Raw genomic sequence first — 14,312 nt, 5'->3', positions numbered from 1 at the left:
AGCCATCTTTCCCTCTTTTCGGACATTTTTTCACATTTCGGGGAGGAGGGGAAACCGGACCCCCAAAGTCCCCCCCCCCCTCCCCCGTTACGGCCTTGGGTTCATAGCACCCATATGGGAAGAGGGCCCAGACAGCTTATTCCGGTTCAAGATACAAATTTGGTTTTTTTCTTTTTCCTCAAATCTTCCATGGAGGGAAGTGCAGGTGCGGATTCTGGACGTTGTGTAGGTTCGTCGGATTCTCCCGTATTTTACGGGACAGACTGAATTCTCCTATATTTATTCGGCTCTTGGGAAGGGTGACAGCCCCCGGAACAGGACGTTTGGACGCCGGCTGTTTGGAGCCCCGTCTCGTGACTGCTGCCAATCAGCCGGATCATTAAATATTCTTCATAACATCTTATTTATTTAACCCAGTGTTTCCCGAAGTGGGCAATATCACCCCGTGGTGGACGACAGAATTGTCCAGGGGGGTCAATAGAAGCTACAGGTATAACGTAGGATCCTACGGGTGCGCTTGAGTTGGGGGGGGGGGGGAGAGATGAGATAAAAAAAAATTCTGAAGAAGGTGGGGGGGGGCATGGAACATAGTTTAGGAAACTATGATTTAACCTTTATTTTCACACACGTCAATATCTTGCATTATTACATATCATAATTGTATCATTAAGTTATTGCATAAAGGTAGAACTGCTGCTTCGAAACGGCGGCGTCCAATCAGCCGATGTCCGAATGGCACGGGTCCAAGTGTCCGTCCAAACGTAATGTACCGGACAGCCCCCATCACACTCTTCTGCATCTGGTCCTGGAGGACGACTCGTGAAAAATCCAGGCCTGGTGATCAATCGAAAATCTCGTGACCATGATATGGAGGGCCTTGGATCGATCAAAAATCCCTTTTTTAACCCTTCCAGCGGCAATCCCGAGATATCTCGTCAAACCTGATCTGCTTTATTTCAGTTATTCCGAAATATCTCGTCTTCTAAAAACGCGTTGAAGTTGTTTTTGCTGCAAGATATGTTTTCCATTTACCCCCCCCCCCCCCAACTGCAATCAATTAACTGCCAGTGGGTGGAGTCGGCTCTTGGTCAAGGTTAGATAAGAGAAGGAGAAAGAAAAAGATGTGGGTTTTCCCTCTTTCTTTCAGCACAGTAAGGAAATATACGCTCAGTATAAGTAATAAAAAAATATTTTTTTCCCAAAAAGTATCCTTTCCTAGAAAGCCACACACTTCATGGCAGGTGTTTTTGTATCAGTCGGGGAAATTAAAGCGATGGGGGAGTAAATTTTCTTGTTCGTGGGAGGAGCCAGGGCCTCAAATTGGGGGAGCAGGCGGATCTGATGCCCCGGGCCCCAAACCAGAAGGAGCGCCGAATTCACCCTTTAACTGCTTCCTCTACATGCAAGGGGCGCCGAAATTTTGGCTTGCCCTGGGGGGACAAAGTATCTAGTTTCGGCCCTGAGAGGAGCAATTATCAGTTCGAAATCGAGAAAAATAATTCTTCTAGAAAATGGGTCGCAATTTCAAATGTGGCGGTTATAATGTGGATCAAGAAAATTTTAAAAACCGCTTAAAGGATTAAAAAACAAGGGTCATTTCTCTAGATGTTCATTTTCTTTTTACTGTTGCAGCGTCACCTGGTGAGAGCGCTGTACATCACGTCACTGATGGTCAACGTGACGACGTCGGTCATCTTGATACTCGGAGAAGGTAACGCTTTGCTGTCCGTACTGGAAGTCGAGGAATCGGATCTCGGCCCGGAGTTAACACTAGCCAGTGAAATACTAGCCTACGGTGAGCATTTGTCTAAGATTTGAGCGAATACGAATCTTCCTGTGCATTATTTCATTTATTTTGGCAACCACATGCTTGAGAAATTCAATAATCTGGGTTTCATTATTTCAACTTAAAAATTGGTTTTTCTGACTAAAGTGGCATCCTCTAAAGCCGAGGTCACAACCGTGTCCAGCCTGGTCCAATACGTTACGGGGTTGGTCATGGATGAGTAGCGGGGGGGGGGGGTCACCACAAAGTGCCGCCTTCTTTCCTTTCACATCTCCCAATCCTTCTGGCCACAGTCGCATCATGGAGCATGGAGTGTGCTGGAAGCGTACATTCGCCAAGGAACATCGGGCCTGGCTGAACCATTGTGTAACTAGCTTTAAGCTAGGGGGCCACACTCATGTCGACTCTGACCAAATAGTCATTCGCAAATATTTTCCTCCTGATACAAAGAAGCAGCCGTGGCACAGGCTGGCTGCACACTGGTCCAGCTTGGTGCAATATTCCTTTGGTGAATATTTGCTTCCGTAACACTCTCTCCGTGTTGTGGCTGTTGGCGTTCTTCGTTATATGGTGTGGCCAAGCGGATTGAAAGATCGGGAAGGAAGGCGGCACACCTTTGACTTCGGTTAGAAGCTGGAAGGTACTGGTCGTTCTGTTCAACCAGTCTTCCAGCTTCCAAATGGTGGAGTGGCCACACTGCTTGCCCATGAGCAATCTTGAAACGTATTGGGCCAGCCTTGATACGAGGGTGGCCCTGGCTCAACGGGTGCTTCCGAATCAATCAGAGGCCCTGAATTATTCAATATTTTTATTCCCTGCTTTATTTTTTTGTGTTGATGCAAATTAAATAACAGCACGGAATCTGACATGTATTTCATCCCATTAATAGCATACGCAGCGTCTATCATATCGCCGATTGTTTGCTCAGTCGTGTCATTTGTATGCTTGCTGTTCAGTTGCTGCCCTGAACCGTCTGCCTCTGATAAGAGACTGATCAAGAAGAGATTCAGAAAGGTATTTGCATTAAAAATGTCACCTAAAACTAAAAGTATGTTCGTATTTGATTTAACACTGAATTTCGTACTGATCGACTCTTCACTCTTGTGATGAAAAATGTGATTAGTACTTTCAGAACACAGCAGAGTTGCCCATAGAACCTGGAACGGATTTGTCCATCCGAGCATGACACAGGGAAGCCTCATTTCCATACGAAGCCTCCATGATGAGATTTGTTTTCATGATCTTCCCGAGTGAATAATCAAATATTCAAACGTCTGCTTCAATCTAAGTATGGGTTCTCAGAGAACATCACTTTGCCCGGAGACCCATGTTGTTCACTCAGATTGACTGGATGCTAAGTCCCGGCATGGACGGGACTGTGTAGGAACCTCACAAGGTGGAAGTTTACAGCCATGCCCCGGGTAGGCGCGGATCCAGGGTGATATTGCAGTACGGACGATGCATGACTAAATTCAACTCAATGCGTAGAAAGGGTATCGCTCCTGGATGAGGGTTGGGGCCCCTGGCCATGACGGGAGGGAGGCACGAGAAGAAAGTATTTTGCAAGGGAGGGGTCATAGAATAGAAAAGGTTGAGAGACACTGACTGGTATAAACGACTGGATTCAATGCAGAGCGTTTTTGATTATTTGAGAGATACAACGCACAATTTCCTGCGGGCAAACTTCTACAGGGCTCTGCGAGGAAACCGCGGTCTCCGGTCACAATCCAGGAGAGTGCACTAGACTAGTAGAAACAAATTACCTTTTAGATGAGATACTAGACATAAGAAAAACGTACTAAGGTTGTTTTTCTTATGTCTATCACCAATGTTCTTCAAATTGTTTACAGCTGTGGAGGATCGGTGAAAGTACTTGAACAGTTTTGCGGGCCTGCAGAAATTGGAAAAATAATTTGCTAAGAGGCAAAAAATACATACAGTCGAAATTGGTTAATTCGAAGTCCAAAAACGCATTGAAAAAAAGTTATAGGATCAGTTTAGGATCGTCCTAAATTTGAATTATCCAATTAATCCACCTGTGATTTATTGATCAACACTCACATTGGATAATGTATATCGATGATTAGAATTTTGTGATGGATTACGAAACTGTTTCCCAATTTTTAATAATTTATGATTATAATAATTGATCTCTCAACTGCTACATTATTCCACTGTTCTGGAATCGGCATCACTGCAGAGTTGCTTGAGCATGTTCAAATCCTCATTCGCGGAAACAGTTCATGATGTATCCGTTATGAAACCTTTTGCCAAATTTTGCTTTCCTACGCTATCAAGGAAATACACCTTCACTAACGTATTACAACATGTACATTCCGATACTTTCCATACTCTTAGGCAGATGCGTACGCACGGAGGTGAGGGTGTATAGGGAGCCGGTGCACCCACTCAAGCCGCCAAAATTTAGGAAAAGATATTTCGGTAAAAAAAATTATAAAATATCGAAAGAAAATACCCTTTATATGCTATGGAAAAATCTGCTATAACAGCCAAGTTCTGTTAATTTGAATGCTTTTTTTGAAGAGCGGTAATTTAAAATTTCTTGGAGAAGAAAATTCTCGTGCTTCCCAAGACTTTTGTGCTACGCATTATTGCTTCGCTCCAGCTGAACAATGTTAAAACGGGCATTAAATTACCAAAAATAAAGTAAAAACAGAATTTTCAAACTTTTATTAGTCTTTAAAAATTTTGTTTGATAATTTGATCTAGAAAAGCAATGTCTGGCCTTTTGTAGAATTTTTTCCAAACTAAATTTGCTGATGCAAAAAACGCGATTTTTTTTTTTCTCTCTCTCCAACTCCAAATTATCCAAAAAATTCGAAAAAGTTCGAATTAAAGAAGATATTTTAACATTAGATGCGGCATAAAACCCATGGGAGTTGGTAAAAATTTCGAATTATCCACAACTCGGATGAGTCAAGTTCTACTGTAAATAGGAGAAACAATTCGAGGACAGGCGAGAAACGAATAAACAGGAGAAATTTTTGGGCCGACAAAAATGGGAGAAATGATTTGCGGACCGGTAAAGGATGAATAAACACAAATAATATTTATGGGCAGACAAAAACAATTTGAAATAATTTGCGGACCGGTAAAAAATAAATGGTAGAAATTATTGGCAGATCTGAAAACCGCTGAGACAAATAAAAAGCAATATATCGATTCTAATAAATCTAAAATTATGCATTAATTGGCTTAATTAGCTGAAGAAAATTATTCTGAACATAGAATTTATGCTGCCATCTATTAGCGGAAAATGCTACTGTGAAGTTATTTGTTGATTGTACCATTAAGAGATGGCAGCAGTTGTATTGTATCCGATCACAATGATAAAATTAAAGCGCCAAATTCAACTTGAGAAAGTAAGCCACAGCCCATGGCCCCCACGTCCTAGAGCAGGGCCCCTAGGCTGGGATCTTTTGCGGGGCCCCAACCACATTTTCACGGGCCCCTTTATGATGAATTTATACCGTGAAAAAGCAAAAAAATGGTGAAAATCGTCCCGGGCCCCAGGGCTGGAGCCTTGTCGGCCCGCCCCTTGTGGGGGCCATGCCACAGCCACTACATAAAATTTTATATTTATTAGACAGCACATTAGCTATAATTTGTTCCTAATTCTGTCTCAGCCGTAAGCATATCTGATAGTACTATCTAATGCAGCGGTTCTCAACCGGGGCTCCGTGCGCACTTCCCAGGGGCTCCACGGCCACTCGATAATAATAAAATAAATAAATTTGATAAACAAACAGAGACCTAAAGGGTGCCGCCATATAAATAATATACTAAAAAGGGCTCCTCGAGTTAAACAGGACTCCGCGAGTCAGAAAAGGTTGAGAACCGCTGATCTAATGAATCTAAAATTATGTAGTGCAAGGGGACAAACTGAAGTTTCCGAAGCCTGCAGGGCCCCCAACTCGTGCAGTTCAATGGTATCTTAATTGGAAGAGCCAATGGGCCCCCCTCCCCGACTTAAATAGGGATAAAAATAATTGAAAACTTTTATTTATTCTGAAATTATTTCTCTTATTGATTATCAATTTTGTTTAGTTCTGATAAAAAGTAACGTAAATAAAATGCTTAGTAAATAATTCACTATTTTTAAAATTATTAGTTAAATAATTTTTTTTCACCAATTATCAAAAAGTTTTTTGGTTATTTAGTGATTAAAACTAATTGAGACTAATTTTAATCTGAAATCACTTTAAATGAAATCTTGAAATTATTTTTCTTCGCAATATATTGTATGCCCGTACTGAGTTGGCCTCTGACCTTGACGAGCGAAGAGACAGTTCATTTTCCAAGGAGGGGGAAGGGGAGAGAAAAACTCGTTAAAAAATGGCGCAAACGCCGCCAACGGGAAATGCCAACCTGCTCCTCTTTTCTGCTACCTCTTTACCGAAAGAAGATAAATGGGATCGCCCATTGTGACGTTTTCTGACGTGGCCAACTCAGCGTGGGTGAACAATACCTTGAAATTATTTCTTTCAATAATTTTAACGATTGTGAAATACTTTTTCGGAAATTGTTTCTCTCATTGATTTGATAGTTATATTTTCACTAACGTGAAATAATTTTAAAACTTTTGAAAAGAAATTATTATTTTCAGTAATTCTGAATTTTCATTAATTCTGTAATTATTTCTTTCATTAATTGTGAGTTTTCATCAATTTGTTCCGAAATTGTTTCATTTTTTTATAAATTATTTCTTGCATTTCTAGAATTATTTGTTTCTTTTAGAATTATTTGTTTCATTTCTTTTAGAATTTCTTTCATTTTTTCTAGAATTTCTTTCATTTTTTCTAGAATTTCTTTCATTTTTTCTAGAATTTCTTTCATTTATTACTTTCATTTATTCTATGATTTCTTTGATCGCTTCCGGAAATTATTTCTTAGCTAAAACAGAAATGAATCAAATCTTAACTAAAGAAAATCAATCATTGCCGCTGTGGTGGTCGAGTGATTATAGTGACGGACTCGCGATGCGAGGATCCGGGTTCGAACCCCACAGTGGTGGTCGGCTGAAGTTGGTTTTCTGTGGCTCCCAACTTCAAGGCGCAAATGCGAGCCGATCTCCCCGTTAAAAAGTCTCGCCACAGAGGGCAACAGTCCTACAACGATAAATCATTCAATCATAACGCTTCACTCATAGTTAGAATGGCAGATGGCAGCACTACACATAACAAGCATTACAGAGAAACAAAAACTTCACGTCAGGTTTCACTACACGTACACGCACATTTCCGCATGTACCGATTCGTTGGGGGTTCCGCGGGGGGGGGGTTACATGTGTGGTGTAGCAGTAGTAGGTAGGGACTCCAAAAAATGGCTCGTGGATCCATGATGTTCTTAAGTCAGCCACCTCGTTGGGCAATTTGCCTGTTGTGGCGTTGTATTTGTATAAAACACCCACAAGTGATGCTGCCATCTGTTGCAAACTAAAATTGCTGTGAAGTTATTTATTTGCCTCTATCATTAACAGATAGCAGTACTGTATCTGATCATAATGTTTAAATTGAAGCGCCAAATTCAATTAAAGAAGCAGCTAAACCAGCCACTGGCATGTCCACGATATTTTTGCACTTTTTAAATTTTTTGGCAATGGGAAATTGAAAAAATTAAATGAATACTGATTGCATTGAGCACTTATGAAAGAATATGCTTGAACCTCTTGAAAAATAAAAGGGTTTTTTTTATCTTCCTAACCTTCATACACAGGATTTTTTCCGATGCGTTTCATTTTTCCGTTTTTTTACTGAAAAAACCCTATTCCCCACCTCCACATCTGGCAATAGGGCCCTCCTGTCAGATTTTTCACGCGCGCCTCAATAGTGAATTTCTTGTGGGAAAAGAAATAACAGTCGTCCCAGGGCCCCTAAGACGGAGCCTTGTCGGCCCCGCCATTGTGAGGAAGGGGGGGGGGCATAACGTCAGTGTTCTTTAGCGATTCAGGAATTATATACAGAAAATTATATCGTAAAATTTATATCATCGGAAATTGTTATTTTTGACGAAATATAAACGAGAGAAAAATTAAAACTTAAGAAAAAAATTTATATTTTGAAAGAAATTGTGCGTATGATTTTGGTGCTGTTCAAAACGTTTACTTTCGACATTCGAACACAACCGCTTTTTCAAAAGAACTTTGTTTTACTATTTTGATGGCTTTTTTTCCAATTTTAGGGCATTTTTAAAAGTATTTTTTTTTAGGGCAACAACATAAGGGCCTTGGTTGTAGGTATGCACGTGTTGCGTTGGCGTAGGCAAAGTGGCAGGGGGGGGGGGAAATTGGGGTTCTAACAGGAAAGCCGAGATTATAGTGATATTTTTCATAAAAAAACGTAAAACCCCCCTCTAAAGGGAAAAAAAAATTGGACCTCCCATCAGTGCCGTCTTAACGCACGGGCCCACCCGGGCACGGCCCGGGGGCCTCAGGAGAAGAGAGGCCTGACAAAAATGAGATCCGGTTGAAATTTTCTAGGATTTAACAGGTAGGGCCTCCGAAAAACTACTTGGCCCGGGGGGCCCATGATACTCTTAAGACGGCCCTGCCTCCTATATCTCCCGAGAAAATTCGGCATATGCCTATGACTCAATGTATTTTTATAATCTCTAAGCTAAGAAATAGATCAATTTTGAGTCTTTTGATATTAGCATTCAAAATAATATCTTCAAATATGAGGATTTTTCATCTGCTTTTCATGTTTTTATGTTGCAGTTTCAGTGGTAATAACGAAGTTTAAGGTTCCTAAAACCTACACCCAATTCAAATGTAAACACAAAAGATAATCGAAAATTATAGAAAGTTCGAACGATAATTGTAATTATCAGTCTCGAGTTGGCTTTCAATCAATCCAATGAAAAATTAACTGAAGTACGTGATCGTGGAAGTTACCTCGTAAGCAAATGCAAAATTTCTTATTTTAAAATGTTCAAATGAAGCAAGCCAATAAATATATTAATGACACTAATCGAAAAGATAATTCTTAAAATAATCCTTTACAACGGGCAGTACAGCGATTACAAGCTGTCGTAATCAACAGGGTAGCAAAGCGGGTGTACTCCAGTGTCAACCTTTCAGACACGGTGGGCCAAATTCGTGTGATTTAGTGACATCGTAATAGAAGGGGCCAATGGGGGCCCGAGTTACGGATCAGAAATTATTAAAGATTTTTAGTCATTCTGAAATAATTTTTCATTACCAGTTTTGATTTGTTCTGAAATTTTTTTCACAAATTCTAAAAAGAGTTTGATTAATTACTGTGATATTAATTAAATTAATAAATCCCTGAGATTAATTTTAACCTGGAATCACTTTAAATGATTCTTTAGTTGTTTATTCCGATAATTCTGAAATTATTTTCCTTCTCAAATGTATCTTGAAATCCTTTCTTTTAAGAATTATTCAAGTATTCTTTTAAGAATTATTCAAGTATTCTTTTATTATTATTAAATAATTTCGTAAATTTCTGATATAGAAATTATTTCTCATTGATACAAATAACTCTGCGAGAGATATGTTGAAGACCCCCCCCCCCCCTTCTGATCATAGATCCCTGGGATAATATACACACAAATCACATTTGCACTCTATTTTCCAGCTCCCGCGTGGCTACCACCGTGAAGGTTTGCTGTCAGAGTCCCAGGTTCAAACTCTATATCCAAGGGAGGATATAGGCGCAATGCAAGCCGATCCGCCCGTTAAAAAGTTTCGCCACAGAGAGCAACAGGCCTACAAATAGTAAAAGCATTCAGTCATTACACTTCACTTCTGAAATATAGATGGCACTCAGACTCAATTTCTTGCTTTTTTTTTTCCGATTAGAAACCTGGGAATGCGGAAACTTACAGCTGGGTCTACACACCAGAGATTGGCAGATCGACTAAATCCTTCGAGAGGAAATCGCTCTTCCGATCCTCATGCGGAGGATACAGCAATCGATCATCAATGACACTTTCGAGTAGCTTCAGTGGTTTCGCATCTGGTTTAGGAAGTCCCGTCCCGAAAATACATGGATATTCGAATCGTTCCAAGATTGGCACGATACGAGCTATCGACGATAGAAAACAGCCGATGACTCCTCCTCCTCCACCGCCGCCACAAACCTCACCAACCGATACCGATGGTTCATTCGACGAGAGTGGATCGACGCCACCGATCGCGCAGCTGGTTCCGATCCATTTAGGGATGAGATCCTCAAAGCGACCATTATCAGGTACGCAGCAGTTACTTTCATTACAGTTATCGCAGATGACGTGAAGCTAATCGGGGTATTCGGGAATCCAAAAGATAGGGAGATTCTCCAGACGAACTTGAATATGATTGCAGCATGGGCTAATGAATGGGAGCATGACCATTAGTATTATTATGGTATGGTTATATTATTATTAGTATGGCCGCTGTGGTGGTCGAGTGGTTATAGTGACGGACTCGCGACCGGGTTCGAACCCCACAGTGATGGTCAGCTGAAGTTGGTTTTCTGTGGTTCCAACTTCAAGGCGCAAATGCGAGCCGATCTCCCCGTTAAAAAGTCTCGCCACAGAGAGCAACAGTCCTACAACGATAAATCATTCAATCATAACACTTCACTCATAGTTTGAAAAACTGGTGGCAGATGGCAGCACTACACATAACAAGCATTACAGAGAAACAAAAAAAACTTCGTCAGGTTTCACTACACGTACACGCACATTCCAGCATTTACCGATTCGTTGGGGGTTCCGCGGGGGGGGGGGTGCATGTGTGGTGTAGCAGTAGTAGGTAGGGCCTCCAAAAAATGGCTCGGGGATCCTGATGTTCTTAAGTCAGCCACCTCGTTGGGCAATTTGCCTGTTGTGACGTTGTATTTGTATTAATAAGTGCATGGTCGCTCATTTTGGTTTAAACAACCCACGCTTCACTGAAAAGTTGAATGGTATTACTAGCCCGGATGGAACTAGTCACAGATTTTGGATTCTCATTGACGAGCGGCTTAGGTTTTCTGAACATTGTTCAGCGGTGGTAAAAAAAACGAATTGGATGCTCGGTTTTATTTTCAAAAAGGTCTCTTCGCGTTCTCCTAAAGTCATTTTACCCCTTTTTTGAGGCTTAGTTCGTCCTGAACTGGAGCATGCTGTAAGGTTTTGGTGACCATACCTACACAGGAACATAGACTTCGTTGAACGGGTGCAGAGAAGAGCTACATGTGTTCGTTCTTGTTTGCGCACGGGGGTGAAGACAGACATAATTTTTTTAAGATGTTTATATTGGAGGAACGAGGAACGCAGGTGTCGGGGGATGTGATCAAAGAGTTCAAAATTTTCAACGGGATGGATATGATGGACCATGATTTATTAATACACCGTCAATCGACTGCTGTGACAAGGGGGCACTAGTATCGATTCGTAAGGAACAATTCTAGGTAATAGTGTCGAAGGGAATTTTTCTCTAATAGGGTTGTTAATAAATGGAACAGCTTACCCCCGGAGGTAGTAAATTGTAACACAATTGATACGTTTAAAAATAAATACGATAAAAATGTTGGGGTAAATCGAGAAGCTATCCATTCTTAGAATAAGACAATCATAAGTATTCTTTATAGGCATTGTGTGATATTTATCACGTGTATATATTTTTTATAATTTTTATTAATTGCATTTTTAATTGCTGTATTTTTGAAATATATGACATCAATATCTTTTTCCGAGTCACCTCGTTGAGCATTTCGCTTCTTGTGACGTTGTATTTGTATAATAAAAATATCTTACAATATTGTTATCAAAGTAATCTTTAGAAGAATGACAGTACTGGTGACTTGTGAATTTTATTACTCATAAACTTAAATATCCATGTGTCTAAAAAGCTTAGGCTGCCGCCCGGTGCATCGCACCCCTTTCACCCTTGCACAAGCCGCAGAGTCCACTCTACACGATAAGCATCTTAGGCCACGTGAAACTCTAGTCTACTTAGGAGCTAATATTTTAGTCCTCATCTGACGTCTAGGAACTGGATGCAGGTTTTTTAAATGCTGCCCCTCTTGAGCAAACCAGGAATCACCAGCAAGTGCTTTGATGGTGCCTGAGTAGCGTCATAATAAGATGCTCGTCTACTTCCGCGAAAATATCCGTCAGGTCCGCGGGTTCGATCCTGGCGAAAGAACGTAGCAAGTTCTTTCCCGACGAACCTGAGGTAACCACCGATAGATGGTGCCTTCGTTTCCGACACGACTCTATCGTTAGTAAATTTCTGTATGGTGATATGATTGGGGTTGGTGTGTGATACAGTAGCAGCCAGTGCTTTGTTCTCGGTGGCTCAACTCGGCTTGTTTCAAAGTGTTGATCAAATAATTCTCGTCTCAGGTCTCACAGGCTTCATTAAACCTAATATAAATAGGCTTATGTTAACTCTGCTTGCTTTCTTTTTCCTTTGCGTATTCAACGCCGTATTTAGTTCGGCACTTTGAACAGATAATCCTTGTCATAAGCCTGCATAAGTAGGGTCACAGAACGAAGGAGATACTGGAGGAATTGGCTTTTTGTTCTTCAACAATTACCAATTGTAACGGTAATTTGCACCACTGATGTCACTGTTTTGTGCTTTCATGTCTGGGGCTCTGGGTGCCGGAGATGGACACAAATTTCACTCTGGTCTTTGATTGATCGATCGCTTAGCATCACTTGGAAGGGGTGCCGAAATGAATGTTTGCGTCGTGTCTGAGTATCTTTTCTTATTGCAACCCGGATTTAGGAAATCCCTTCAGTTCCAAATTCTTCGCCGCTGTGAGGTCGTGTGAGCTTCGTGTTGGACTCTCGTCCTGAGGATCGAAGTTCGAACCCCGTTGACGGTGCAGTGGTGGTCGGCTGAAGCTGATTTTCTGCGGTTTTCCAGCTTCGAGGTGCGAATGCGAGCCGTCTCCCATTTGAAAAAGTCCCTCCGCAGACAGCAGGCAGGCCTACAACACGATACTGACAAAACATGAAAATTCAAGCATTTCCATCTTTACTTCAGAAAATGGAAGACAGATAGTAACATGAACACGAAACAAGTGCAACTCGACAACATTAATACGTTAGGGCCAAGCATACACTCAGTCTGAGTGACTCGGAACACATATTCCGACGTGCCGATTCGTTAGAAATTCCGTAGAGGAATGTGTACGAGGTGCATGTTCGGTTAAGTAGTAGTTACAAATTCTTCAGCCCATTCTGTTTCTTTGACTAACTTTAGTGGCAACGTGCATCGTCTCTTACTTTCTCAGAGGAAGGAAATCTCACTAACATTATATAGAGCTATATAGTTCTTGCTGATGGTGCACATAATGAAATGTTTGAATATCGTTTTTCCCAGTGAGTTTGAATTTGCAGTGTAATCATTTCATCTCTACCAGTTTCAGCTATCCCGGTCGAAGTTCCCATCGCTCCAGAAAGAGATTGGTCGAACCGCTCTTGGACGGCATCACCGAGTGTCCCATCTGACTGCACCGACCCATCGACCAAACCAAAAACAGTTACGAATTTTAGGAATACCTCCTGCGATTCTAGCGGCGAAGACGACGCGTCACCGAAATCATCGCATGATGTGATAGTCATCTGCTCGCCCCCTAAGAGCAAGCGAATGTTAAGGAAGGAATGCAAACAGGTAAATTAAGATTATTCCTCAAAGTCAAACTCGAGTACTATTGATCAGTATTCTTCTCTAAGTGGCTAACTCCACTCATTCCTCATTTCCAGATGGACAGTAGACGCAGTCATCTGAAGAGACCGGATCTCACTCGACTTAAACTCATGGAATCCATCAACGAGTGCCCTGTCGATTACAGTGATGATGACGACAGTCTTTGTCGGATTTCTCCGACCGCCTCGTCGGGTTACGGGTCTACTCTCGACCATGCGATCAACTGTTCGAGTTTTTATGCTGAACGTGAAGCCACATCGATGGATGAAATACACTGTGGCAAAGGGCGACCATCAAGCGTCGATTTGAACGAAGAGCGAACTATACAGGACAGATTGAACGCGTTCAGGGAAGCATAAGAGCCAAAACCTTAGCTTCACTGTTCTACGTCCATGTATATGGGAGAACACCATAATGCAAACGTCATGACATACGTAACTAAAAACCCAAACATGAGATGCATATTTCATCCATCCCCATGAACTTTGATTGGAAGACCTTCTATAACCGCAGACCGGTCAATGTGCGGAGCGTACAGAAGGCGTCCTATCGATTCAGAAATCTGTTCCTCATAGGAATAAGTGATTGTCGCTAGTCTTTTTATTACTTTGAGCTGAATCCATGCAGATATTCGGCTCCCAAGTGATAAATTTCTATAATGTGTCCTAGTCCCCCATTTTGACCGCCGGACCATTGGAAGAACTTGCACTTGCTGAACAACTGCAATTTTTGTCATTTTTATTAATTTATGTTTTGATAACCCTCGATTGTACATTAATTTTGATTAAAATTGTAAATATTTTTAAATCTTTGGTAATTAATAAAAAATATACGAGTATGAAAGGCAGTGTTGGT

The 14,312-nt window shown here is 41.2% G+C and overlaps 1 protein-coding gene across 1 annotated transcript; it reads left to right on the top strand.

Annotated features, from left to right (window-relative positions):
* Positions 1–1,612: 1,612 nt before the first annotated feature.
* LOC149083519 (uncharacterized) lies at positions 1,613–14,297 on the top strand. The gene is made up of 5 exons (XM_089234045.1): positions 1,613–1,795; positions 2,676–2,800; positions 9,630–10,020; positions 13,171–13,421; positions 13,514–14,297. Exons 1-5 carry the CDS (start codon positions 1,669–1,671, stop codon positions 13,814–13,816), a joined length of 1,197 nt encoding a protein of 398 aa, XP_089090171.1. The 5' UTR covers positions 1,613–1,668; the 3' UTR covers positions 13,817–14,297.
* The last annotated feature ends 15 nt before the right edge of the window (positions 14,298–14,312 follow it).

Source organism: Pholcus phalangioides, unplaced genomic scaffold (assembly GCF_987345545.1).
Source record: "Pholcus phalangioides strain wild (caught in Gottingen) unplaced genomic scaffold, Ppha-v1.0 ptg000008l_1, whole genome shotgun sequence".
In the NCBI taxonomy this organism is placed as follows: Eukaryota; Metazoa; Arthropoda; class Arachnida; order Araneae; family Pholcidae; genus Pholcus; species Pholcus phalangioides.
Note: the sequence above shows the minus strand (reverse complement) of the source record. Positions and strands in the feature narration are given on the sequence as shown.

Coding starts and splice junctions, on each gene's coding strand:
- LOC149083519 (XM_089234045.1), top strand. CDS start 1,669: ATGGTCAACGTGACGACGTCGGTCATCTTGATACTCGGAGAAGGTAAC. Junction 10,021..13,170: donor CTCAAAGCGACCATTATCAG/GTACGCAGCAGT, acceptor CATCTCTACCAG/TTTCAGCTATCCCGGTCGAA. Junction 13,422..13,513: donor TAAGGAAGGAATGCAAACAG/GTAAATTAAGAT, acceptor CCTCATTTCCAG/ATGGACAGTAGACGCAGTCA.